Below are 27,630 nucleotides of genomic sequence, written 5' to 3' on the forward strand. Positions count from 1 at the left end.
AACGAACTGCCATCTGACATGGTAAATGCAGGCTCACTCTTAAGTTTTAAGAATAAATTGGATAGATACATGGATGGGCGAGGTCTGGAGGGTTATGGACTGGGTCCAGGTCAATGGGACTAGTAGAATAAAGTTTTGGCACAGACTAGAAGGGCTGAATGGCCTGTTTTCTGTGCTGTAGTATTCTATGGCAACACCCCTCACCACTTAATTGTACCTCTGTCACTCCTGCATTTGTATACCCTGGAGCACTGAGATCCAATCCTGCCCTTCTCAGCCATGCTTTTGTTGTGACAGTCCTTGAGCTCAGCCATATTATATATCAAGGTTCATGCATTTAAATAATCCTAGTCTCCTTTGTTATCTGATTGTTGAAAGCAATAATTAGTTAGAAAACATCACAATATGAGAAGCCCATCGAGTCTTGCTACCACCATTCAATCAAGGCTGATTTATTGATCTGCTACCAGGGAATGAGACAGGGGAGGTGATGAAAGTTTGTGTAGGGGAACATTTTGCATCTAGTGATCACAGTGCTATTAGTTTTTAAAGTAAATATGAAAAAGATAGGGCTAGTCCAAGGGTTCAGATTCAAATTGGAGAAAGGCCAGTTTTGATGGCAAGTGTGGATTGGAGCAAGCTGTTTTTTGGCAGAGGTGTACTTGGTGCATTGGACGCCTTCAAAACTGAAATTTTAAGAGTACAATGCCTACATGTGCCTGTCAGAATAAAAGGTAAAGTGTGGGGAACCTTGTTTTTCAAGAGATATGAGGTCTTGGTTAAAGGAAAACGGTGATGCTTAGCAGGAAGGAACAAATGAAGTGCTTATGAAGTATAAGAAATGCAACTGAACGCATAAGAGAGAGATCAGGAAAGCTTAAAAAAAGCATGCGGTTTCCCTAGCAGATAAGGTGAAGAAAAATCCGAAGGAATTGCAGATGGAATACAGTTTTGGGAAATATATGGTCATGCACTTCAGTAGGAGAAATAAAAATGTAGACTATTTTCTAAATGGAAAGAAAATTCAAACATCTGAGTTGAAAAGGGTCCTGGAAGTCCTTATCCAGGATTCCCTAAAAGTTAATTTGTGAGTTGTCTGTGGTGAGAAGGCATATGCGATGTTAGCATTCATTACAAGAGGACTAGAACATAACATTACATCCTTCCTTTTGAGTCTTTATAAAGCACTGGTGAGGCCTGACTTGGAGTACTGTGAGCAGTTTTGAGTCTCTTATCTAAGAAAAGATGTACTGACATTGGGGAGAGTTCAAAGGAGGTTCTCAAAAATGGTTCTGGGATTGAAAGGGGTGTCATATGTCTGGGCCTCTACTCACTGGACTTCAGAAGAATGAGGGGTGGCCTCTTTGAAACCAATCAAGTGGTGAAAGGCCTGTAGAGAGGATGTTTCCTATGGTGGGAGAGTCTAAGAACAGAGGATGTTTGTGGATTATACAAAGATAGGTGGCGGGGTAGGTAGTGGGGTAGATACCCAATTTCCCTCAGGATCTATAAAGTATGTCTGTCTGTCTGTCTAGTGCTGAGGAAGCAATGTGATTGCAGGAGGACTTGGACAAATTGGAAGAAAGGGCAAGAAAGTGGCAGATGGAATACAGTGTTGTGAAATGTTTTATAAATGCACTTTGGTAAAAGGAACAATAGTACTTAATAGTGTGAACTGTTATCTAAATGGGGAGAAGGTTCAAACACCAGAAATGCAAAGGGACTTCAGAGTCCTTGTGCAAAACTCCCAGAAGGTTAAATTAAAGGTTGAGTCTAAGGTAAAGAAGGCAAATGCAATGTTGGCATTTATTTCAAGAGGAATAGAATATAAAAGCAAAGAGATAATGCTGAACCTTTATAAGACACTAGTCAGGCTGCACTTGGAGTATTGTCAACAGTTTTGGGCCTATACCTCAGAAAGGATGTGTTGTCATTAGAGAGTTTCCAAAGGAGGTTCATGAGAATGATTCTGGGAATGAAGGGGTTAACATATGAGGAGCTTTGGGCCTGTACTCACTGGAATTTATAAGAAAGTATGGGGATCTCATTGAAACCGACCAAATGTTGAAAGGTCTAGATGGGGTGGTTGTGGAGAGGATGTTTCCTGTGGTGCAGGTGTCCAGAACTAGAGGACACAGCCTCAAAACTGAAGGGCAACCTTTTAGAACAGAGGTAGGAAGAACTCTTTTTTAGCCAGAGAGTGGGCATCTGTGGAATGCTCTGCAGTGGAGGCCAAGTTCATGGGTATATCTAAGGCAGAAGTTGACCATTTCCTGATTGGTCAAGGCATCAAAGGATATGGCGAGAAGGCAGCTGTATGGGGTTGAGTGGTATCTGGAATCAGCCATGATAGAATGCCGGAGAAAACTTGATGGGCTGAATGGCCTAATTCTGCTTCTTTGTCTTACGGTCTTATGACACAGCCTAGAATAAAGGAGTGTCCTTTTTGAATGGAGGTGAGGAGGAATTTCTTTAGCCAGAGATAGGTGAATGTGTGGAAATTGTCACCACAGGTAGCTGTGAAGGCCATCTTTAGGGAAATTTAAGGCAGAGGTTGATAGATTGATTGCTTGGTCAGGGCATGAAGGGATATGTGGAAAAGACAGGAGACTGGAGCTGAGTGGGAAAACGGATCAGCCGTAATGAAATGGCAGAGCCGACTTGATGCACCATATGACCTAATCCTGCTCCTATATCTTAAGGTCTTATGTTATTTGGATTCTACAGATATTTTAAGAGCAAAAGGATTATATGGGACAAAATTGGTATTCTGGAGATCGGATTATTAATCTATGTGTGGAGTCAAAAGAGATGAGAGAGGTCTTAAATAACTTTTTTTTGCATCTGTATTTACTCAGAAGATGAACACTGAGTCTATAAAAGTAAATTGAGGACAACTTCATGGACCCGATAGAGATTACAGAGGTGGGGATGTTTGGTGTCCTAAGGCAAATGATAGTGGATAAATCTCCCAGGGCCTGGCAATGTGTTCCCTAGGACCCTATGGGAGGCAATAGCAGAATTTGAAGGGGCCCTAACAGAGATAATTAAATCATCTTTGGCAACAGGATAGACGCCAGAGGGTTTTGGAGGATAGCCATTGTTGTTCCGCTATTTAAGAAAAGCTCTGAAAATAAAACAAGTAATTACAGGCTGCTGAGTTTAACTACATCAGTAGTTAGAAAGTTATTGGAAGATATTCTAAGAGACTGGATATATAAATATATGGATAGACATGGACTGATTAAGGATAGTCAGCAGTTACCAGAAAGGTGGAAGAAGGCAAGGCAATGGATGTTGTCTGCATAGACTTTAGTAAGACATTAGACAAGGTCTCACATGGGAGGTTTGTCAAAAAGGTTTAATCTGTCAGCATTCAAGGTGAAATTGTAAATTGGATGAGATATTTGATTTGTGGGGAAAGCAGATGCTTGCCTCTTTCCCCATTCCTGATGAAGGGTCTCAACCCAAAACATTGGCTACTCTTTTCTCATGGATGCTGCCTGACCTGCTGAGTTCTTCCAGCGTTGTGTATGTATTCTTTGATCCACAGCATCTGCAGTTGTGTTTTTGTGCTTGCCTCTTTGATGGGAGGCCTGTGATTAATGGAGTGCCGCAAGATTGGTGCTGGGGCCTTTGTGTGTTATCTGTATCAATGATCTGGATGATAATGTGGTTAATGATCAGCAAATTTGTGGATAACAGCAAGATTGGGGGTATAATGGACAGCGAGGAAGTCTTTCACGGCTTGCAAAGGGATCTAGATCACCTGGGAAAATGGGCTGAAAAATGATAGATGGAATTTAATATAGACAAGTGCATGGTGTGCACTTCAGTAGGACCAACCTGGGTAGATCTTACACAGTGAATGGTAGGGCACTGAAGAGTGTGATAGAACAAAGAGATCTAGGAAAACAGGTCCATAATTCATTGTAAATGTCATCACAAGTAGATTGGGTCATAAAGAAAGCTTTTGGCATACTGGCCTTTATAAACCAAAGTACTGAGTATAGACAATAGGTGCAGGAGTAGGCCATTCGGCCCTTCAAGCCAGCACTGCCATTGAATGTGATCATGGCTGATCATCCACAATTAGTACCCGTTCCTGCCTTCTCCCCATATCCCTTGGCTCCGCTGTCTTTAAGAGCTCTATCTAACTCTTTCTTGCAAGCATCCAAAGAATTGGCCTCCACTGCCTTCTGAAGCAAAGCATTCCATTGATCCACAACTCTCTGGGTGAAAAAGTTTTTCCTTAACTCTGTTCTAAGCTGCACTCCCTCAATAGCAAGAATGTTCTTCCTCACATTTAGAGACCAAAACTGAACACAATACTCCAGGTGTGGTCTCACCAGGGCCCTGTACAACTGCAGAAGGACTTCTTTGCTCCTATACTCAACTCCCCTTGTTATGAAGGCCAACATGCCATTAGCTTTCTTCACTGCCTGCTGTACCTGTATATTTACTTTCAGTGACTGAAAGTATAGGAGATGTGATGTTATGTGAAATTTTATATGATGTTGGCGAGGCATAATTTGGAGTATTGCGTGCAGTTTTGATCACCTACCAACCAGAAGGATAAGTAGAGTTGAAAGAGTATAGAGAAAATTTACATGTATGATGCCGGGTCCAGAGGACCTGAGATAGAAGGAAAGATTGAATAGGTTAGAACTGTATTCCTTAGAATGTAGGAGATTGAGAGGAGATTTGATAGAGGTATACAAAATTATGTGGGGTATAGATAGGGTAAATGCAAACAGGCTTTTTCCACTGACATTGAGTCGGACTACAACTAGAGGTAATGGGTCAAAGGTGAAAGGTGAAAATTTTCAGGGGAACATGAGGGGAAACTTCTTCGCTCAGAGGGTTGTGAGAGTGTGCAACAAGCTGCCAGTGCAAGTGGTGCATGCAAGCTTGATTTCAACATTTAAGGGAACCCTGAATTGGTACATGGATGGTATGGGAATTCCCAGTAAACTCATTGGGAATATGCAGTTTAAATGGTTTTGGCACGGACTGGATGGGCCGAAGATCCTCTTTCTGTGTTCTTTTCTTTTATGACTGACTGGGCATCTTTCTTACACACAAAATTCTAGGTATCTTTCTCTGCTTGTGAGAAAAGTAACTCTCAGATCCCCTCTAAATGTGTTATCCTGTTTTCTGTGAACAAATCTCAAGCACTAAGATTATTCAAATTTTGCTGAAATTATATTGTTGAACAAGCTTCCATTTAAATTTGAATGCTAGAACCCAGCTGTTCTGTACACATTATAGGAAGTACCAGTTTAAGCATCAATCTTTGTAAAACTTCAGTTTTTTATTGCAGGGGATTTTACAATAAAGTTCACAATTTGTAAACCCAGATAAAAGTGTTGGAGAAACTAAAGTCCATGTTTCATCAAAAACTATTTTATACTATTGGATCAACTCTGAGTTAAATCAGGTTAATGATTTGGAATTTGTCCTCGACAATCTGCTGCAATGCATTTGCAGGTAGACAGCTGTTTGTGCAGCATATCTGTTGCTTGATCAGCTGCCATTGCTCATTTGTTCTAACCAGCACAACACAAAGGTAAATTCAAAAGAATGTACTTGGAGAACAAGGGTGGACAAAATGAAGTGGCTGCAAGTTGTTCCTCCGGGCAGTTTTGTGCTGTGTTTACTAAACAGTATAGAGCACTTGCCAAATACATATGGCTCTCTGGCTTTTACTATTTTTGCTCCTTTGACCAATTTAGTCAATTTGGAGGATAATGCTCATGGAGTTGTTATTACAAATTCAGATTTGTTTTCTGTGAATACTCATCAGAGTCAATTGATGAGTTTGGAAGATTTGACTCCAGAGTAAATGTGGATCATTCTTTGGTTCAGATACTTTAGATGCACTTTAGATGTCGCTTTCATTATCAATCATTTTAGGATTGTAAGCAATGGTGATAAAATGTATATTTAATAATTTATGAATAAATGTTAAATAGAAATTGAAAAATACTTCCTGTGTGCTGCTATACTTAGAGCTGCAGTTTCTGGTACAACCATTCACTATTTTCTTCAAGAGTCATAGAGTAATATAGCATTTGTCTGTGCTGTAATGGTGCTCACCAAGCTAGACTCATTTGTCTGAGTTGACCCAGAGTTCTAGACACTAGACATTAGAATACCACAGCACAGTACAGGCCCTTTGGCCCTCAATGTTGTGCTGACCCATATACACTATAAAAAGTACTAAACCCACACTACCCAGTAACCCTTTATTTTTAGAAACATAGAAAATAGGTGCAGGAGTAGGCCATTCGGCCTTTCTTTCATCTATGTGCCTGTCCAAGAGGCTCTTAAATACCCCTAATGTTTTAGCCTCCACCAGCATCCCTGGCAAGTCATTCAAAGCACCCACAAAACTCTGTGTAAAAAAACTTACCCCGGATGTCTCCCCTAAACTTCCATGTAACCATATAACAATTAGAGCAGGGAAACACGCCATATCGGCCCTTCTAGTCCATGCCGAATGCTTACTTTCACCTAGTCCCACTGACCCACACTCAGCCCATAACCCTCCATTCCTTTCCTGTGTATATACCTACCCAATTTTACTTTAAATGACAATACCGAACCTGCCTCTACCACTTCTACTGGAAGCTTGTTCCACACAGCTACCACTCTCTGAGTAAAGGAATTCTCCCTCGTGTTAACCTTAAACTTTTGCCTCCTAACTCTCAACTCATGTCCTCTTGTTTGAATCTCCCCTACTCTCAATGGAAAAAGCCTATCCACATCAACTCTATCTATCCGCCTCATAATTTTAAATATCTCTATCAAGTCCCCCCTCAACCTTCTACTCTCCAAAGAATAAAGACCTAACTTGTTCAAGCTTTTCCTGTAACTTAGGTGCTGAAACCCAGGTAACATTCTAGTAAATCTTCTCTATACTCTCTCTATCTTGTTGACATCTTTCCTATAATTCGGTGACCAGAACCGTACACAATACTCCAAATTCGGCCTTACCAATGCCTTGTGCAATTTTAACATTACATCCCAACTTCTATACTCAATGCTCTGATTTATAAAGGCCAACATACCAAAAGCTTTCTTCACCACCCTATCCACATGAGATTCCACCTTCAGGGAACTATGCACCATTATTCCTAGATCACTCTGCTCTACTGCATTCTTCAATTCCCTACCATTTACCATGTATGTCCTATTTGGATTATTCCTACCAAAATGTAGTACCTCACACTTATCAGCATTAAACTCCATCTGCCATCGTTCAGCCCACTCTTCTAACTGGCCTAAATCTCTCTGCAAGCTTTGAAAACCGACTTCATTATCCACAATGCCACCTCCCTTAGTATCATCTGCATACTTACTAATCCAATTTACCACCCCATCATCCAGATCATTAATGTATATGACAAACACCATTGGACCCAGTACAGTTCCCTGAGGCACACCACTTGTCACCGGCCTCCAACCTGACAGTTATCCACCACCACTCTCTGGCATCTCCCATCCAGCCACTGTTGAATCTATTTTACTACTTCAATATTAATACCTAACAATTGAACCTTCCTAACTAACCTTGCGTGCAGAACATTTTCAAAGGCCTTACTGAAGTCCATATAGACAACATCCACTGCTTTACCCTCGTCAGCTTTCCTCGTAACCTCTTCAAAAAATTCAATAAGATTTGTTAAACATGACCTTCCACACACAAATCCATGTTGACTGTTCCTAATCAGACCTTGTCTATCCAGATAATTATATATACCATCTCTAAGAATACTTTTCATTAATTTACCCACCACTGACGTCAAACTGACAGGCCTATAATTGATAGGCTTACTCTTAGAACCCTTTTTAAAGATAATGACACTTGAAACATTTCTGTCAGAGCCCCTGCTATTTCTACACTAACCTCACTCAAGGTCCTAGGGAATATCCTGTTAGGACCCGGAGATTTATCCACTTTTATATTCCTTAAAAGCTCCAGTACTTCCTCCTCTTTAATCGTCATAGTTTCCATAACTTCCCTACTTGTTTCCCTTACCTTATACAATTCCATATCCTTCTCCTTCGTGAATACCGAAGAAAATAAATTGTTCAAAATCTCTCCCATCTCTTTCAGCTCCACACATAGCTGTCCACTCTGATTCTCTAAGGGACCAATTTTATCCCTCACTATCCTTTTGCTATTAATATAACTGTACAAACCCTTCGGATTTATTTTCACCTTACTTGTCAAAGCAACCTCATGTCTTCTTTTAACTTTTCTGACTTCTTTCTTAAGATTCTTCTTACATTCTTTATATTCCTCGGGCACCTCACTTACTCCATGCTGCCAATATTTATTGTAGATATCTCTCCTTTTCCTAACCAAGTTTCCAATATCCCTTGAAAACCATGGCTCTCTCAAACTTTTAACCTTTCCTTTCAACCTAACAGGAACATAAAGATTCTGTACCCTCAAAATTTCACCTTTAAATGACCTCCATTTCTCTATTACATCCTTCCCATAAAACAAATTGTCCCAATCCACTCCTAAATCTTTTCACATCTCCTCAAAGTTAGCCTTTCTCCAATCAAAAATCTCAACCCTGGGTCCAGTCCTATCCTTCGCCATAATTATATTGAAACTGGACCCGAAGTGATCCCCAAAACATACCTCCGTCGCCTGACCTAATTCATTCCCTAACAGAAGATCCAACACTGCCCCTCTCTAGTTGGTACCTCTATGTATTGATGCAAAAAACTATCCTGCACACATTTTACAAACTCCGAACCATCCAGTCCTTTTACAGAATGGGCTTCCCAATCTATGTGTGGAAAATTAAAATCTCCCATAATCACAATCCTGTGCTTACTACAAATATCTGCTATCTCCTTGCAAATTTGTTCCTCCAATTCTCACTTCCTATTAGATGGTCTATAATACACCCCTATAAGTGTTACTACACCTTTCCCATTCCTCAATTCCACCCAAATGGTCTCCCTAGACGAACCCTCTAATAGACAATAGGTGCAGAAGTAGACCATTTGGCCCCTCGAGTCTGCACCGCCATTCTGAGATCATGGCTGATCATTCACTATCCATACCCAGTCCCTGCCTTGTCCCCATATCCCTTGATTCCCCTATCCATCAGATATCTATCTAGCTCCTTCTTGAAAGCATCCAGAGAATTGGCCTCCACCGTCTTCCGAGGCAGTGCATTCCACACCTCCACAACTCTCTGGGAGAAGAAGCTCTTCCTCAACTCTGTTTTAAATAACTGACCTCTTATTCTCAATCCATGCCCTCTGGTACTGGATTCTCCCAACATCTGGAACATATTTCCTGCCTCAATCCTATCAAATCCTTTAATTATCTTAAACGTTTCAATCAGATCCCCTCTCAATCTCCTCAATTCCAGCGTGTACAAGCCCAATCTCTCCAATCTCTCTGCGTAAGACAGCCCTGCCATCCCAGGAATCAACCTAGTGAATCTACGCTGCACTTCCTCAATTGCCAGAATGTCCTTCCTCAAACCTGGAGACCAAAACTGTACACAATATTCCAGGTGTGGTCTCACCAGGGCCCTGTACAAATGCAAAAGGACATCCTTGCTCTTGTACTCAATTCCCCTTGTAACAAAGGCCAACATTCCATTTGCCCTCTTCACTGCCTGTTGCACTTGCTCATTCACCTTCATTGACTGGTGAACTAGGACTCCTAGGTCTCTTTGCATTTCTCTCTTACCTAACTCTACACCGTTCAGACAATACTCTGCCCTCTTGTTCCTGCTTCCAAAGTGGATAACTTCACATTTATTCACATTGAATGACGTCTGCCAAGTATCTGCCCACTCACCCAGCCTATCCAAGTCTCCCTGTATTCTCCTAACGTCCTCTTCGCATGTCACACTGCCACCCAGTTTAGTATCGTCAGCAAACTTGCTGATATAGTTTTCAATGCCCTCATCTAAATCGTTGACATAAATCGTAAAGAACTGTGGTCCCAATACAGAGCCCTGTGGTACCCCACTAGTCACCTCCAGCCAGTCCGAGAAACACCCATTCACTGCTACCCTTTGCTTTCTATCTGCCAACCAGTTTTCTATCCATGTTGAAACCCTGCCCCCAATGCCATGAGCTCTGATTTTACTCACCAATCTCCTATGTGGCACCTTATCGAATGCCTTCTGAAAATCTAGGTACACAACATCCACTGGCTTACCCTCATCTAACATCCCTGTTACACCCTCAAAAAACTCCAACAGATTAGTCAAGCATGATTTGCCCTTGGTAAATCCATGCTGGCTCGGCCTAATTCTATTACTGCCATCAAGATGTGCCACTATTTCGTCCTTAATAATGGACTCAAGCATCTTCCCCATGACTGACTTTAGGCTAACAGGGCAATAGTTCTCTGTTTTCTCCTTCCCTCCCTTCTTGAAAAGTGGAATAACATTAGCCACTCTCCAATCCTCAGGAACTGATCCTGAATCTAAGGAATCTAATCTATCCTGCCAGAGCATCACTGTAATATTTTCTCTGACAAGCAACACAACACCTCCCCTCTCGTCCCTCCGATTCTATCACACCTGAAGCAACAAAATCCAGGAATATTTAGTTGCCAATCACACCACTCCTGCAACCATGTTTCACTAATAGCTTCAACATCATACTGCCAGGTATCAATCCATGCTCTAAGCTCATCTACTTTTCTTACAATGCTCCTAGCATTAAAATAAATACATTTAAGAAATTCTCCACCTCTTCCTCTCTGTTTATCTCTAACAGTACAAAGAACTTCACTGTCTTCTTTTTCTTCCTTCTCCCATACACTGTTCTCTGTTCCTACACTCTGGTTCCCCTCCCCCCTCATCTCTAGTTTAAATCCACTGGAGCCTCTCTAGCAAACCTACCTGCAAGAATATTTGTCCCCCTACAGTTCAGATGTAAACCGTCCTGCCGGAACAGGTCCCACCTCCCTGGAAAACTGCCCAATTATTTATAAATCTGAAGCCCTCCCTCCTGCACCATGTCTTCAGCCACATGTTGATCTGCACTATCTTACTATTTCTAAACCCACCTGCACATGGCACTGGTAGCAATCCTGAGGTTGCTATCCTGGACGTCCTGTCCTTTAACTTGGCACCTAGCTCCCTGAACTCACCTTTCAGGACCTCCTCACTCTTCCTACCCACGTCATTGGTCCCTACATGGACCACGACATCCGGCTGCTCACCCTCCCTCTTGAGAATACTGAGAACTCGAACCGAGATATCGCAGACCCTGGCACCAGGGAGGCAACAGACCATCCAGGATTCTCGATCTCTTCCACAAAACCTCCTATCTGTCCCCCTAACTATCAAATCCCCTTACACTACTGCTCTCCTCTTTTCCCTCCTTTCTTTCTGAGCTGAGTGTCCAATCTTGGTGCCAGAGACGCAACCACTGCAACTTGTCCCTGGTAGGTCATCCCCACCAATAGTATCCAAAACGGTATACTTATTGTTGATGGGAACAGCCACAGGGGTGCTCTGCTCTTCCTGTCTATTCTCCTTCCCTCTCCTGACAGTCACTCAACTACCTGTCTCCTGACTCCTAGGGGTGACTATCTCCCTGAAACTCCTGTGTATTTCTGCCTCTGCATCCCGAATGATCCGAAGTTCATCCAGCTCCAGCTCCAGTTCCCTAACACGGTTTGTCAGGAGCTGCAGCTGGATGCACCTTTTGCAGGTGTTGTCATCAGGGACAGCTGTGCTCGCCCCGACTTCCCACATACTGCAAACGGAGCACTCAATTGCCCTATCTGCTGCCTCCATTGCCTTCTCCTAAGCTAATTAGATTAATTAAAGTTTACCCGGCCTTACCTCACCTGGAGTGAAGCTCGTACTCAGCCTCTGCTCACTTTTTAAATTCCCTCACTGATCTCAGAGGCCGACTTTCACGTGCTTGCGCAGTTGTGCCCCATTCAAAGCTCACCTCTGCCTGTTCTCGCCGAAGCCTGATTGAGCCAAAGCCATCCCACTCTGCCTCAGTCCACTCTGATGATGGCCGCTACAATGATGGCTTCCTTCCCTTAACTTTATACATATGCCCTCTGGTGTTTGCTATTCGTTTTCTGGGGAAAAGGTACTGGCTATCCACCATATCTATGCCTCTCATAATCTTGTAGACCTCTATCAAGTCCCCTCTCATCCTTCTACGCTCCAAAGAGAAAAGTCCCAGCTCTGCTAACCTTGTCTCATAAGTCTTGTTTTCCAATCCAGGCAACATCCTGGTAAATCTCCTCTGCACCCTCTCCATAGCTCTAAACACCAACGATCCATGTGCTTATCCAGAATACTTTTGAATACTGTTTCATACCTGCCTCAACCACATTCTCTAGAAGCTCATTCTATTAAAAATTCTATGAAAAAGCTGCCACTCAGATTAAATCAAATCGAATCAAGTTTAATTATCATTTCAAGCCGTACATGGATAAAGTTGAATGAAACAGCATTGCTCTGGTGCTAAGGTGTGTAACATACATTCAAGATAACAAGAGAAAAAAACACACACACTGTTACACAAGAAAATATATGTATAGTCCAAATCCCCGAACGACCGCAAATAATTAATGGTATGACTGGCAGCAATCCAACCTGCCACTCCACCAGCTGAACTCTGAAGGGCAGCACTGATGGGAGAAGCCAACCTCCATCTGAGCATGGATGTCAAGATAGATTCCCTGCGGCATCTCCTCACCTGGACTGCAGCAGCAGGCCAGCCCACAGCTTGAAGCATACTACAACCGAGGCCATGCAGCTGCCTTGTCACCTGAGGGAAACAAGCCTGCAGCATCTTAATGTTCAACAGGGTCTCGCAATCGCAAGAGAAATGACCAAGACAGTCACTTATGGTTACGCTGCTTTTGTGCACTAGCTCTGATGCTTTCAATAGCAGTCTGTTCCTCCAAACCCACTCCAGCTGAACCACTGGCTTCTCCTCTAATCTGACCGATAGCTTTCCTCCAACCTGTTCACCAGTTCCTTTGACACCCTGGCCAGCTACTCTGAACAACAAGCAGATCACTGATGCAGTAGACTTGCTGCATTCATAGTTCTTGGAGTCCAGAATAGTTATTTCTCTAACCCTAGGAGTGCATGATTGAATGGTGTGGAGGGAGCTTCACTCTGTGTCTGAAACTGGGAATGTATTACAGGACAGTCTGGGGGGAGTTTCACTCGGTGGCAGATCCCGGGAATGTGCGATGGGGCAGTATGGAGGCAGCATCACTCTGCATCTCACTCCAGAAGTGTGTGATGGGATGGTATAGAGGGAGCTTAGCTCTGTGACTGACCCTGAGAGTGTGTGAGGTACAGTGCTGAGGGAGCTCACTCCGTGTCTGAAACTGGGAGCAGTCACTCTGTGACTGCCACATGACAGTGTGATGGGATGATGGAGATTGAGTTTCACTTCATGGCTGACTTCGGGCATGTGGGATGGGATGGTGCAGTGGGAACTTCTCTTTGTGTCTAACCCTGGTTATGATAGTACAGTGTGGAGGGAGTTTCACTCTGTGTCTGTGATGCAATGCTGTGGAGGCAGCTTCACTCTATCAGACCCCGTGATTGTGTGATAGGATGGTGCAGAAGGAACATTACTCTGTGTCAGACTCCAGGATTATGTGATGAGACTCTCCAAAGGAAACTTCATTTTCTGTCTAATCCTTTTTTAATATACAGAATACCTTTATTACAAATTCAGTGCTGTATATACAAACCAGAGACTAACACAATTACCACACCACAAATACCCAATAACATTGAACTAATGTCACGTACCCCGTGACCAGTTTATCAAACCAGCAGAAATGGAATAATACATTGGAGTCTGGTATTACTGTAACTAAAAGTGTTTATTAGTAAACTAAGTAATACCGTACTATAAAATGGAAATATATATATGAAACAGGTTAGTAATGATGTATACAGAAGTGTGGAAATAGGAATCAAAACCAAGCTCTATCGAAGTCTAGGGGTAAATGAGTAGTCTTATGATGGTGCAGAGTTGAGTTGAGTTCAGGTTGGGGTAGTTGCTGTTGTACCGTGGGGGGGGGGGGAGAGAGAGAGAAAGAGAAAGAAAGAAAATGCAATTGCAGGCAAACTTTCCATTGTCTTCTTGTCCTGTTATGGTCACTGACTTTGACCCCTCCGTACCAGGCCAGACCATTCTTCAGTGGCGAGCCTGTCACCCAGGTGAGGGTGGACACACACACAAGCCCCCCCCCCACCGGTCTGCCTTCACACACTGTGAGCCTCTGATCGATTCCCCGAATTGATTCTCCAAACCCCCACCTTCTCGTGGGTGAACAATGCCCTTTCAGTCTTCTGTGGTGAGTCTGCCTGTCTCTCAGCAGACTCACTTTTTATCTCCCCTGACAGGGTACCAGCCATCCATCAACTGTCCACGTCCATCACCTGGTACCGCCTTGCTGTCTCAGCAGGAATGCACACAAGCAGGCAAAGTGTCCTCGGAGCAAAGTAAACAATTATCGAAGAAGCCATAATACTAAATCATCTCTCTTTCTCTCATTATTAGCATCTGCAGCAGGATGCCTCCTCCCTCTTCTTCTCTCTTTCTCATTAGCAGCATAGTTCACAGGGGGGTCAAATCTGGACCCCATTTCAGCCTGGTTTGCCCATCACACATCACACCCCCACCTTTAAAAGAATTTTTACGGGGGAGAAAATTTCAATAGTAAGGCACGTTACAAACTCTCATATAATACATAAGTAGTATTTAACCAACAGAGTGACACAGATATAATTCCAAATCTAGCACTGAGATAAACAATCAGCAATTACATTATCAGTCCCCTTTACATGTTGTATCTTGATATCAAATTCTTGTAACATCATACTCCAACTTAGCAGTCACCTATTCTTATCAGATTCAGTTTATTGTCATTTAGAAACCACAAATGCAATGCAGTTAAAAAGTGAGACAACGTTCCTCCAGAATGATATCACAAAAGCACATGACAAAACAGACTACACCAGAAAATCCACATAATGTTTGGCAATCCCCAATCCAGAGTCCGGAGAGGCTGCTGCATATAAATATTGTGTTACCATCTTAGCACGTTCCCCAGAAACAAGCTCCAAATCCACCTGATAAAACAAGACCAAAAACTAAAGCTGCAAGACCTGCACAAAACCACATAGTTACAATAGTGCAAACAATAGCATAATTGATAAAAAAAAAACAGACCATGGGCACAGTAAAAATAGTCCAAAGATGTTAAAAGACTATAAGTTTGAAAGAAACCACCACACAGATTCCACAAGCCCTCAGGGTCCTGATTTGACTCGTCATCCCACGCCTGCGGAAAAGGGAATAGCCCCGCTATGGACTTCCATGGCACCACCTGACTCAGCCTCGCAGACGCAGCACACAATGAAAGCGACCTGACTGCAGCGGACCCCAAGTCCGTCAAACCTCTGAGACTCCGACCATCCCCTCCGGCACATCTTCTCCGAGCACCATCCTCTGCCGAGCGTATTAAGACACCCCTGCCAATGGCCATCGGCAATGCGACCCCAAGGACTGGGGGCCTGTTCTTCCCAGCAGGGACCCGGACCTCACAGCAGCAGTAGCAGCGATGAAGAAGGTCTTCCTGGAGATTTCCAGATGTTCCTCCATGCTCCCACGTCCGTTTTCAACCGATTACGATTGCGCACGGCACCTCCACAGCTACAACGTGCTCATCCCACATATCACTCCAGACCACTAAGTCATCAATATAAGCCCCTGTGTTCTTTAACCTTTTAATCACTGAATCAATCATCCTTTGAAATGTCCCTGGAGCATTTTTCATTCCAAAAGGCCAGACATTATACTCATAGAAGACTGATGGTGTGACAAATGCTGAAACTTCTCGAGCCCTGTCAGTTTAAGGAACACACCAGTACGCTTTCAGCAAGTCAATCTTTGTGATGTACCTAGCCTTTCCCACTCTATCAATGCAATCATCCACCCTTGGGATAGGATAAACATCAGTCTTTGTGATGGCATTTATTTTCCTGTAATCTGTATAAAACCTTACACAACCATCAGGCTTTGGGACAACCACACACAGAGATGCCCAGTCTGAGGAAGATCACCTGATAATACCTGCAGCTAGCATATGTTCGATTTCTTTTTCCACTAGCTTGCTCTTTTCTAAATTCTTCCTATAGAGGTGTTGCTTAATAGGCTGGGCTGCATTAACAACAACAGCATGTACTGCAATCATACATTTCTGAGGTACATCTGGGCATAAATCTGTATGCCGGTTAATTAGTTCTGTCAGCTGTTCCCTTTGTTCAGACTTCAAATGACGGACCTTATCAGCAAAGTTGGCCAAAACAACAGTTCTCTAGTCTGGTGGGCACTATACTTATCTTTTCAAAGTGCTCTTGCCCCTCATTAGCAATCTCCACAGCCTCATTTGTTTTCCTGACAGCACTGACTGGTGCGGCCTTAGGATCATGATCAGCATATTGATATGAACTAATTGAGTTGGTTTGCGCCGATTAGGGGTTTCAATAACATAATTGAAAGAATCTTTCTTCTTAATTACCTTGTATGGACCTTGGAATCTCGCCTGTAGGGGGTTGGTCACCAAGGGTAATAATACCAAGACCTTATCACCAATCTGAAACATCTGTTCTCATGTTCGTTTGTCATACCACTGTTTCATTTTGACTTGGGAGTCTTGGAGATTTTTCTTTGCAAGGTCGCATATCTTATTAAGCCTCTCACAGAATTTTAAAACGTAGTCAATCACATTGACATGCACTGTCAGGTTAGACCATTGCTCTTTAAGTAAGGACAGAGGTCCCTTGGGCCCATGACCAAAAACAAGCTTGAAAGGGCTGAACCCAAGCCACCCCTGAACCATGTCCCTTACAGCAAACAGCAAGAGGGGTAATCCATCATCCCAGTCTCTGATATTCTCCTGGCAGTAGGTTTTTATCATGTTTTTCAGAGTCGAGTGAAACCACTCCAAAGCCCCTTGGGACTCAGGGTGGCATGCGGAGGACAAAATATGTTTAACTCCCATCTCAGACATCATCCGTTGGAATGTGCGGGACATGAATGTACTCCCCTGATTGGACTGAATCTCTTTCGGCAACCCTACCATAGTGAAAACTTAACAACTGCCTTTACCACTGTGTGAGCTTTTATGCTCCCTCGAGGTACAGCTTCCGAGAATCTAGAGGCAGAACACAGAATAGTCAGTACACACTGATGCCCAGCCGTGGTCTTAGGCAAGGGACCCACACAATCTATGATGACTCGGGAGAAAGGTTCCCCGAAGGCGGCTATCAGCCGAAGGGTGCCTTAGGAATGACTTGATTCGGCTTTCCTACCACCTGACACGTGTGACACCTCTTACAATAATCAATTATGTCCTTCCTCATATTTGGCCAGTAGAATTCTCTCATAACCCTATCTACCGTCTTTCTTACTCCAAAATGTCCACCTAGGGGTATCTTGTGGGCCAGGTTCAATATTTCGTCCTGATAAACCTTCGGAACTACCACCTGGTGTACAATCGCCCAATCCTCATCTGCAGGCACTGTAGCCGGTCTCCACTTTCTCATTAATACTCCTCTTTAATGTAGAATCCCGCTGGTTCCTCTTTAATTCCCTCCTCTGAGAAAGCTGTCTCCTTCAAAGCCACAAGTTCCTCATCTTTCCTCTGTTCCCTCTCAAATTCTTTTCTCAATAATGGTAAATCCACTTCGTCCCTCTTTATCTCCTCAGCTTCACTGTCCTTTAACCCCTTCTGATACAGGGATGGTAAAAATGTCTCAGCTAAATCAACGTCTGCCGCAGCTACATCAGGTGTTGTTTCAGCAGCCCTTCTCGCCATGCTTCGGGTGACTGAGCAAGCGGGATAAACCTGAATCTGTGGGCAGGTCCTCAGCACTTACAGGCTTACTCATGAGCTGATCTGTTGGGAACTCGTCCCTCCCCCGCCAGGTCATTCCTGAGTAAGACATCCACATCACGTATCGGGAGTACAGACTGCACCCCGATCGTGACTGGTCTGGATACCAATTCACACTTCAAAAATATTTTATGCAATGGTACTGCCTCGGTCCCTTTTCCAACCCCTTCTATCACCACGTCACCAGTCTTGGTCTCAGCACTAAAGTCCAAAACACTGCTTAGGATTAGGGACTGAAAAGCCCCAGTGTCTCTCCAGATTCTCACTGGCACTGGGGTTGACCCCTCCTTCACAGATACCAACCCGGTCAAAAGAAATTTCTCACATCCCTCCTGAACTCGGCTTGGCTCCTCGTCCTGTAATGACATTTCAGCCGGCTTAATGCAGGCAGTTCGGTTTGGCTCCTTTCCCTTTCCTGTCTCTTTCTTTGGAGCTAGACACTTAGATGCGATGTGGCCAGCTTTCCCACAATTATAACACGTAAAACTAGGAAACTTCCTTCCAGTCTGCTTTTCCTCTTCCTTACCCTTTCCACTAGTCCCCGACTTATTCTCTGACTTCGCCGGTGGGCTTTCTCTACCGTCCCTACTACCCCTCTGGTAGTTCTTACGTGGAGGAAATTTTACTTTGAGGGTTAAGGCATACTCGTCTGCTAACTTGGCAGTCATAGACAGAGTTTCTGCCTCCTTCTCATCCAAGTATGTCCACATACCCTCAGGGATGCAGCTTTTAAACTGCTCAATCAGCATCAGCTGTTTTAATTTGTCCAAATCCTCACTGACCCCTTTTGAGGCTCACCAACGCTCAAAGTACATGTGCATTTCATGGGCAAACTCTAAATGCATGCTTTCTCAAATTCCGGAACCTTTGCCGGTATGCCTCCGGAACCAACTCGTAAATCCTCAGTATAGCCCTTTTTACTTCATCATAATTCTTTGCCTTATCTGTGGACAACGCCGAATAGACTTGCTGAGCCTTCCCCTTAAGAACACTCTGTAACAGGACAGCCCTCTTGTCCTTCAGCCAGTCCTGATTCATAGCAACTTTCTCAAAATGGAGGAAATACCTATTGACATCCATCTCCTCGAATGGGGGTACCAACTTAACCTCCTGACTAACCTTGAACCCCCTGGCAGGGTCTAGCACTCTTCCCCCATCCTGCATTGCCTTTATCTTTTCCAGCTCAAACTGCCACTCTTTCTCCCTTTCTCCTCTCTGCCTTTCAGCCTCTTCTCTTTCCTTCTCTGCCTCCAGCTTCTTTATCCAGAATTTATGTTCATATTTCAATTTCTCTGCGTGAAACTGAACCTCAGCCTCAGTAAGTGCTTTACCCTCAACAAACATCTCCAACACCTCCTCTTCGAATTTCCCCTCGGCTACGTAATGATGTGCTATTAACAACTGTACCTGAGCCTTCTTCATGCGAGTGGTCACCTTAATAGACAATAGACAGTAGGTGCAGGAGTAGGCCATTCGGTCCTTCTAGCCAGCACCACCATTCACTGTGATCATGGCTGATCACACACAATCGGTACCCCATTCCTGCCCTCCCCCATATCCCTTGACCCCGCTATCTATAAGAGCTCTATCTAACTCTCTCTTGAAAGCATCCAGAGACTTGGCCTCCACTGCCTTCTGGGGCAGAGCATTCCACATAACCACCACTCTCTGGGTGAAAAAGTTTTTCCGCATCTCTGTTCTAAATGGCCAACCCCTTATTTTTAAACTGTGGCCTCCAGTTCTAGACTCACCCATCAGCGGGAACATGCTTCCTGCCTCCAGCGTGTCCAATCCCTTAATAATCTTATATGTTTCAATCAGATCCCCTCTCATCCTTCTAAATTCCAGTGTATACAAGCCCAGTCACTCCAATCACACAGTCCCCGCCATTTCTGGAAATTAACCTTGTGAACCTATGCTGCACTCCCTCAATAGCAAGAATCTTCTTCCTCAAACTTGGAGACCAAAACTGCACACAATACTCCAGGTGGGGTCTCACCAGGGCCCTGTACAGCTGCAGAAGGACCTCTTTACTCCTATACTCAATTCCTCTTGTTATAAAGGCCAGCATGCCATTAGTTTTCTTCACTGCCTGCTGTACCTGCATGCTTGCTTTAATTGACTGGTGTACAAGAACACCTAGATCACGTTGTACTTCCCCTTTTCCTAACTTGACTCCATTTAGATAGTAATCTGCCTTCCTGTTCTTGCCACCAAAGTGGATAACCTCACATTTATCCACATTATACTGCATTTGCCCACTCACTCAACCTGTCCAAGTCACCTTGCATTCTCCTAACATACTCCTCATATTTCACACTGCCACCCAGCTTTGTGTCATCTGCAAACTTGCTAATGGTACTTTTAATCTCTTCATCTAAATCATTAATGTATATTGTAAATAGCTGCAGTCCCGAACATATGAGACAAAGTGGCTACTTCAGTAATTGTCTATATTAGGAAATATTTTAGATAGTCTCTCCTTTGTTAAATAATAACGGTGAACAATTTTAAATTGAATTAAACAGTGACTGGCACATATAGAAGAAGAATTGACCATTTTCAGAATTCGCAACCAATCTTTGTTAACAAAGGTCATATTAAGTTCTCTCTCCCAATCTTGTTTAATCTTTAGTGAAAGGTTATCTTTTTGTAGTAAAAATAAATTATACCAATAGAACCTCTTACTAAAGGATTCATATTCAAAATAGTATCCAACAAATCATTCTTGCAAATATGGAAACTTAGATAAGTATTTTTGTAAAAATGTCTAACCTGAAAATATTGCAATATGAGAGAGAAAATATTTGCTAATTAACTCTTCAAAAATCATCAATCGACCATAACAAAATAAATCTGCAAAAAAATAGATCCCCTTATATCTCCATAAAAGAAAAATGGGATCAGTTATTGAAGGTTTAAATAAAAAAGTTTCGATATAGAGAGCTAGACAATTTAAATTGTTTAATATTTTTAAAAATTGCAAAACTGAAACCAAATCCATAAGGATTGTTTAATAACAGGGTACAGATTCATATTTGAAATTTTAGATGATGTAAAGGTAATAGAGCTCCTAATAATGAGGTTAAATGAAATTGTTTGGTAGCCTTTAATTCCGAATCAATCCAAGCTGATTTTTGGCTCTTGTCAAACCAATATAGCCAAAAACATAATTGTCGAATATTAACAGCCCAATAATACAGACTTAAATTAGGAATTGCAAGTCCATCATATTTTTTAGATTTTTGTAAATGATACTTATTAATTCTTGGTCTTCTATTATTGTTCCAAATAAAGGACAAAATAATACAGTCAATTTGATCAAAAAAATTAGTTAAAAAGATAGGCATATTTTGAAAAATATATAAAAATCTAGGTGAAATCATCATTTTCATGCCATGGATATGACCTATTAAAGAAAGTGTAAGTGAGTTTCATCTAGAAAATAATGGTTTCATAAAGTCCATTAAAGGAATGACATTAGATTTAGAAAGATCTTTGTATTTTTAGTAATTATAATACCTAAATATTTAAAAAAAATTAACAATTCTAAATGGAATATCATTATATATGGAAACAGGAGCATTTCACTTTTATTTAAGTTAAGTTTATATCCTGTAAATTTTCCAAAATCGTTTAGTATTTCCAGAAGATTAGGAATAGATCCTTCAGGGTTTTAAATATAAGCCAAAAGATCATCTGCGTAAAGAGAAATCTTATGTATAATCCCATTTATAGAGACACCATAAATATTTTCAGCTTCACGAAGTGTTATGGCCAAAGGCTCCAGTACAAGATTAATAAAAGGCTTAATAAAATAATAATAAAAGGCTTAATGGACATCCTTGTCTAGTACCGCGTGAAAGTGAAAAAAAGACCTAAGATTATTTGTAATAACAGTAGCATTAGGATTCTTATAGGTCATTTGAATCCATCTATTAAAATTATTATCAAAACCAAATTTTTCTAATACCTTAAACAGATATGTCCATTCAATTCTATCAAATGCCTTTTCTGCATCAAGAGAAATAACACATTAGGGTTTCTTAGATAGTGATGAATATATAATGTTCATCAGTCTCCAAACATTGGAGAAAGAATAACGGCCTTTAATAAAGCCTCTTTGATCCATAGAAATAATTTTAGTTAAAATATTTTCCAAATGGTTAGCCATTATCTTAGAGAGATTTTTGCATTCACATTTAATAAAGAAATTGGTCTATATGATGAACATTCAGTAGGACCTTTATCTTTCTTTAGGATTAAGGAAACAGAAGTTTCATTAAAAAAAGAAGGTAAATTACCCTTCTCAAAAGATTCATGAAATATTTCCAAAAAATATGGAGAGAGTAATTTTTCAATTTTTTTGTAAAATCCTAGCGAATAACCATCAAGTCCAGGAGCTTTACCTGATTGCATTGAGAACATAGCTTTCTGAATTTCATGCTCAGTGATTGGAGCATCAAGCATCTGTTGATCTTCAACAGTAATTTGAGGAAATTTAATCTAATGTAAAAAAAGCATTCATTTTAGAGGAATCTGCAGGAAATTGAGATTTAAAAAGATCAAAATAAAAATCCTGAAAAATATTATTAATGTCTTCATGGTTACTTACTAAGTCCCTATTATCTTTATGAATCTTTAAAATTTGTCTTTTAGCCCTAGCTGCCTGTGTTGCCTTTATGGCAGTTATTTAGTTTATAATATTTTTGCTTAGTAATTCGTTTGTTAGCATTCTAGTTAAAGTTAGGATTGTTTAAAGTTGTCTGTGAGATATTGCGGCATGTGATGACGTCACATCTAGTTTCACCGCGTCCTGTGGGAAAATACTGGTTTGGAGAAACGGGAAGGTGGGGGTCGAGACATGTGCGAGTGCAAGCAAGCAGCAGCAACGTTTTCTCTCTACGCACCAGGAACATTGTGAAAGCAACGCTGTGAATTATGAGATAATCGATATGTTGAATTAAAATGTTAACGCCGATCCTGTTAAAAGTAACGAGGGTTGATAATGTTTATGTTTTCATTAGTTAAAGAGTTGCGGATAATTTGCGTGAAGTGTATTTAAAGCAGTCAATGGCGTAGGTAGATTCTGACTGTATGCTGCACTTTAATGTAATGTAGTTGTTGTAGTTTTACTTTTGCAAGTATTTACGATGTAATTGTAATATCAAGAAGGAAACAAATGCTGTACAAATCTTGTATTGTTTTATCAACAGTTTTCACCATAGGTCAATGTTGAAGAGTGAACAGTAATCGGTTAATCTTACTGGGATCCTGTCATCATCGACAAAGGTTTATCTTTGTGTTTAGTTCTGCGTTACCTCACATGCCGAGCGAGAACACTACACTGCCCTTAATTGGAAAGCTAAGAGCTTGTTATTTTATCCCCAGAAATATATAACTGACTTTTCAATTTAGGCAAATATCCTCCAATAGGATAAGTTAATAATAAGTTATATTGTGATTGTAATTCCACTCTTCTTTTAAACAAATCAATATTTGGCAAGGTTGCATTGATGTAATCTAAATCTTTAATTTGTTCAGAAATTTTATTAATTCCATTCTTCTCTGTTTCTTCAGTTTAGCTATATACGAAATAATCTGACCACATAAATAAGCTTTTAATGTATCCCAAATCACTAACTTTGAAACGTTTCCTGTATTATTAAAGAGAAAAAACCCTTTTATCTGAGTTTCAATAAACTCAACAAATTCTGAGCTTTGTAACAAATGTTCTGGAAAACGCCAAAGTGTAGAAGCAACATCTTTCAGTTCAAATATTAGGTTTAAGGGAACGTGATCAGAGATAACAATTGCATCATAATCACATTTCTGAACATTGAATAGAAGTCAAGGGTCAACTATAAAATAGTCAATCCTTGAATATTTATTATGAATGTGTGGGAAAAGAAGAATGTTTTCTATCACAAGGATGCATATGTCTCCAAATTTCAATTAAGCCATAATCCATTAAAAAGGAATTAACAAGTGATGCAGAACGAATAGGGAGTTGATGTTTGGATGATGATTTGTCCATTAAAGAATTTAAACAAGTATTAAAATCACCACCCATTAATAATATATATTCATTTAGATCAGGCAATAGAGCAAAAACAGCTTTAAAATTGAGGAAACATGAGGAAATATGCAGATGCTGGAAATTCAAACAACACACACAAAATACTGGTGGAGCACAGCAGGCCAGGCAGCATCTATAAGGAGAAGCACTGTCGACATTTCAGGCCGAGACCCTTCATCAGGACTGACTGAAAGGAAAGATGTTAAATGGGCGGATGCCCTGGCAGGAAAGACAGTGGATCAGCAGTGGCAGATATTCTTGGGCATAATACAAAAGATGCAAAAGCAGTTCATTCCAATGAGAAGGAAGGATTCAAAGAGGGGGAAGGGGCCACAGTGGTTGACAAAGGAAGTCAGAGATTGTATAGCATTAAAGAAAAAGAAGTATGACAGGGCTAAGATGAGTGGGAATACAGATGATTGGAAAAGTTTTAAGGAACAGCAGATCTTAACTAATAAAGCAATACGGAGAAAAAAAAATCAGGTATGAGCTCAGTCTAGCCAGGAATATAAAAGGGGATAGCAAAAGCTTTTTTAGCTATGTGAAGAGAAAGAAGATAGTTAAGAACAATGTTGGCCCCTTGAAGAATGAATTGGGAGAAATTGTTATGGGAAACAGAATTTAATGCGTACTTTAGATCTGTCTTCACCAGGGAGGACACAAGCAATCTCCCAGATGTATGGATGGGCCAGGGTCATAAGATATCAGAGGAATTGAGACAGATTGACATTAGGAAAGAAACTGTGATGAGTAGACTGGTAGGACTGAAGGCTAATAAATCCCCGGGTCCAGATGGTCTGCATCCAAGGGTTCTAAAAGAGGTGGCTCAGGAAATTGCGGATGCATTGGTAATCATTTTCCAATGTTCCTTAGATTCAGGATCAGTTCCTGAAGATTGGAGAGTGGCTAATGTTATCCCACTTTTCAAGAAGGGAGGGAAGGAGAAAACGGAGAACTATCGCCCTGTTAGCCTAACGTCAGTTGTAGGGAAGATGCTTGAGTCCATTATTAAGGACGAAATAGTGGCACATCTTGATGGCAGAAATAGGATTAGGCCGAGCCAGCATGGATTTACCAAGGGCAAATCATGTTTGACTAATCTGTTGGAGTTTTTTGAGGGTGTAACAAGGATGTTAGACGAGGGTAAGCCAGTGGATGTTGTGTACCTAGATTTTCAGAAGGCATTCGATAAGGTGCCACATAGGAGATTGGTGAGTAAAATCAGAGCTCATGGCATTGGGGGCAGGGTTTCAACATGGATAGAAAACTGGTTGGCAGATAGAAAGCAAAGGGTAGCAGTGAATGGGTGTTTCTCGGACTGGCTGGAGGTGACTAGTGGGGTACCACAGGGCTCTGTATTGGGACCACAGCTCTTTAAGATTTATGTCAACAATTTAGATGAGGGCATTGAAAACTATATCAGCAAGTTTGCTGACAATACTAAACTGGGTGGCAGTGTGACATGCAAAGAGGATGTTAGGAGAATACAGGGAGACTTGGATAGGCTGGGTGAGTGGGTAGATACTTGGCAGATGTCATTCAATGTGAATAAATGTGAAGTTATCCACTTTGGAAGCAGGAACAAGAGGGCAGAGTATTGTCTGAACGGTGTAGAGTTAGGTAAGAGAGAAATGCAAAGAGACCTAGGAGTCCTAGTTCACCAGTCAATGGAAGTGAATGAGCAAGTGCAACAGGCAGTGAAGAGGGCAAATGGAATGTTGGCCTTTGTTACAAGGGGAATTGAGTACAAGAGCAAGGATGTCCTTTTGCATTTGTACAGGGCTCTGGTGAGACCACACCTGGAATATTGTGTACAGTTTTGGTCTCCAGGTTTAAGGAAGGACATTCTGGCAATTGAGGAAGTGCAGCGTAGATTCACTAGGTTGATTCCTGGGATGGCAGGGCTGTCTTACGCAGAGAGATTGGAGAGATTGGGCTTGTACACGCTGGAATTGAGGAGATTGAGAGGGGATCTGATTGAAACGTTTAAGATAATTAAAGGATTTGATAGGATTGAGGCAGGAAATATGTTCCAGATGTTGGGAGAGTCCAGTACCAGAGGGCATGGATTGAGAATAAGAGGTCAGTTATTTAAAACAGAGTTGAGGAAGAGCTTCTTCTCCCAGAGAGTTGTGGAGGTGTGGAATGCACTGCCTCAGAAGACGGTGGAGGCCAATTCTCTGGATGCTTTCAAGAAGGAGCTAGATAGATATCTGATGGATAGGGGAATCAAGGGATATGGGGACAAGGCAGGGACTGGGTATTGATAGTGAATGATCAGCCATGATCTCAGAATGGCGGTGCAGACTCGAGGGGCCAAATGGTCTACTTCTGCACCTATTGTCTATTGTCTATTGTCTATAAGATCAGACTGGATTTATTAAAAATCGCTTTTCATCTTTTAACATTAGAAAATTAATTAATATTATTTATACTTCTTCATCTAAAATACCAGAATGTGTTATTTCTTTAGATGCTGAAAAAGCATTTGATAGAGTTGAGTGGCCATATTTATTTACTACAATGCAACAATTTAATTTTAGTTCAAAATTTATATCATGGATTAAATTAATAAACCATAAACCTTTAGCTTCGGTTTTTACCAATAATCAAAGATCCCCTTTTTTTCAGCTATTTCGTGGTACAAGGCAAGGTTGCTCTTTAAGTCCTTTACTATTTGACATCGCTTTAGAACCTTTGGCTATAGCAATTCGTGAATCACCTAATATTCTGGGTATTACCCATGGGGAGAGGATGTATAAAGTATCATTATATGCTGATGATTTGTTATTATATATATCTGACCCTGAAAGATCTATTCCTGCTATTTCGTCTTTGTTTGCTCAATTTAGTAATTTTTCTGGTTATAAGTTGAATTTTAACAAGAGTGAACTATTTCCATTAAATATGCAAGTTCCAATTTATAAACATTTACCATATAAAATTGTTACAGATTATTTTACTTACTTAGGTATTAAAATTACTAAAAAACATAAAGATTTATTTAAGGTTAACTTTTTACCTTTAATTGATCAAATTAAGCAACTTGTTATTAGGTGGTCTCCACTATCTTTGTCATTGGTTGGTAGAGTTAATGCTATTAAGATGATGATACTACCTAAATTCTTATATTTATTTCAAGCATTACGAATTTTTATTCCTAAAGCTTTCTTTGATACTATTGACTCCAAAATATCTTCTTACTTGTGGTAGAACAAAAATCCTAGATTGGGCAAAAAATATTTACAGAAGCCTAAGAAGGAGGGCGGCTTGGCTTTACCAAACTTAAGATTTTACTATTGGGCTGTTAATATGTGGTATTTAATATTCTGGACACAAGAATTGACTATAGCTACTTGCCCACAATGGGTAAATTTGGAATGTAAATCTGTGCAAGATTTTTCACTGATTTCAATCTTAGGATCTTCACTTCCTCTTTCTTTATTCAAATTGAATAAACAGATAACTAATCCTATAGTCAGATATACATTACGAACTTGGTTTCAATTTCGTAAATTTTTTGGTTTGAATAAATTTATTTTATCATGTCCTATAATATCTAATTATTTTTTTCGGCCTTCATCTATGG

General features: G+C 41.2%; 1 protein-coding gene across 1 annotated transcript in view; it reads left to right on the forward strand.

Annotated features, from left to right (window-relative positions):
• The window catches only part of fbxo41 (F-box protein 41), a 519,821-nt gene extending 496,565 nt beyond the window's left edge, over positions 1-23,256 (forward strand). The window contains exon 13 of the mRNA XM_059965939.1: positions 23,179-23,256. Within this exon, the coding sequence (XP_059821922.1) occupies positions 23,179-23,190 (12 nt within the window). The 3' untranslated portion in view covers positions 23,191-23,256. The remainder of the gene's footprint in view (positions 1-23,178) is intronic.
• The last annotated feature ends 4,374 nt before the right edge of the window (positions 23,257-27,630 follow it).

The sequence above is a fragment of the Hypanus sabinus genome, chromosome 3 (assembly GCF_030144855.1).
Source record: "Hypanus sabinus isolate sHypSab1 chromosome 3, sHypSab1.hap1, whole genome shotgun sequence".
NCBI lineage: Eukaryota > Metazoa > Chordata > Chondrichthyes > Myliobatiformes > Dasyatidae > Hypanus > Hypanus sabinus.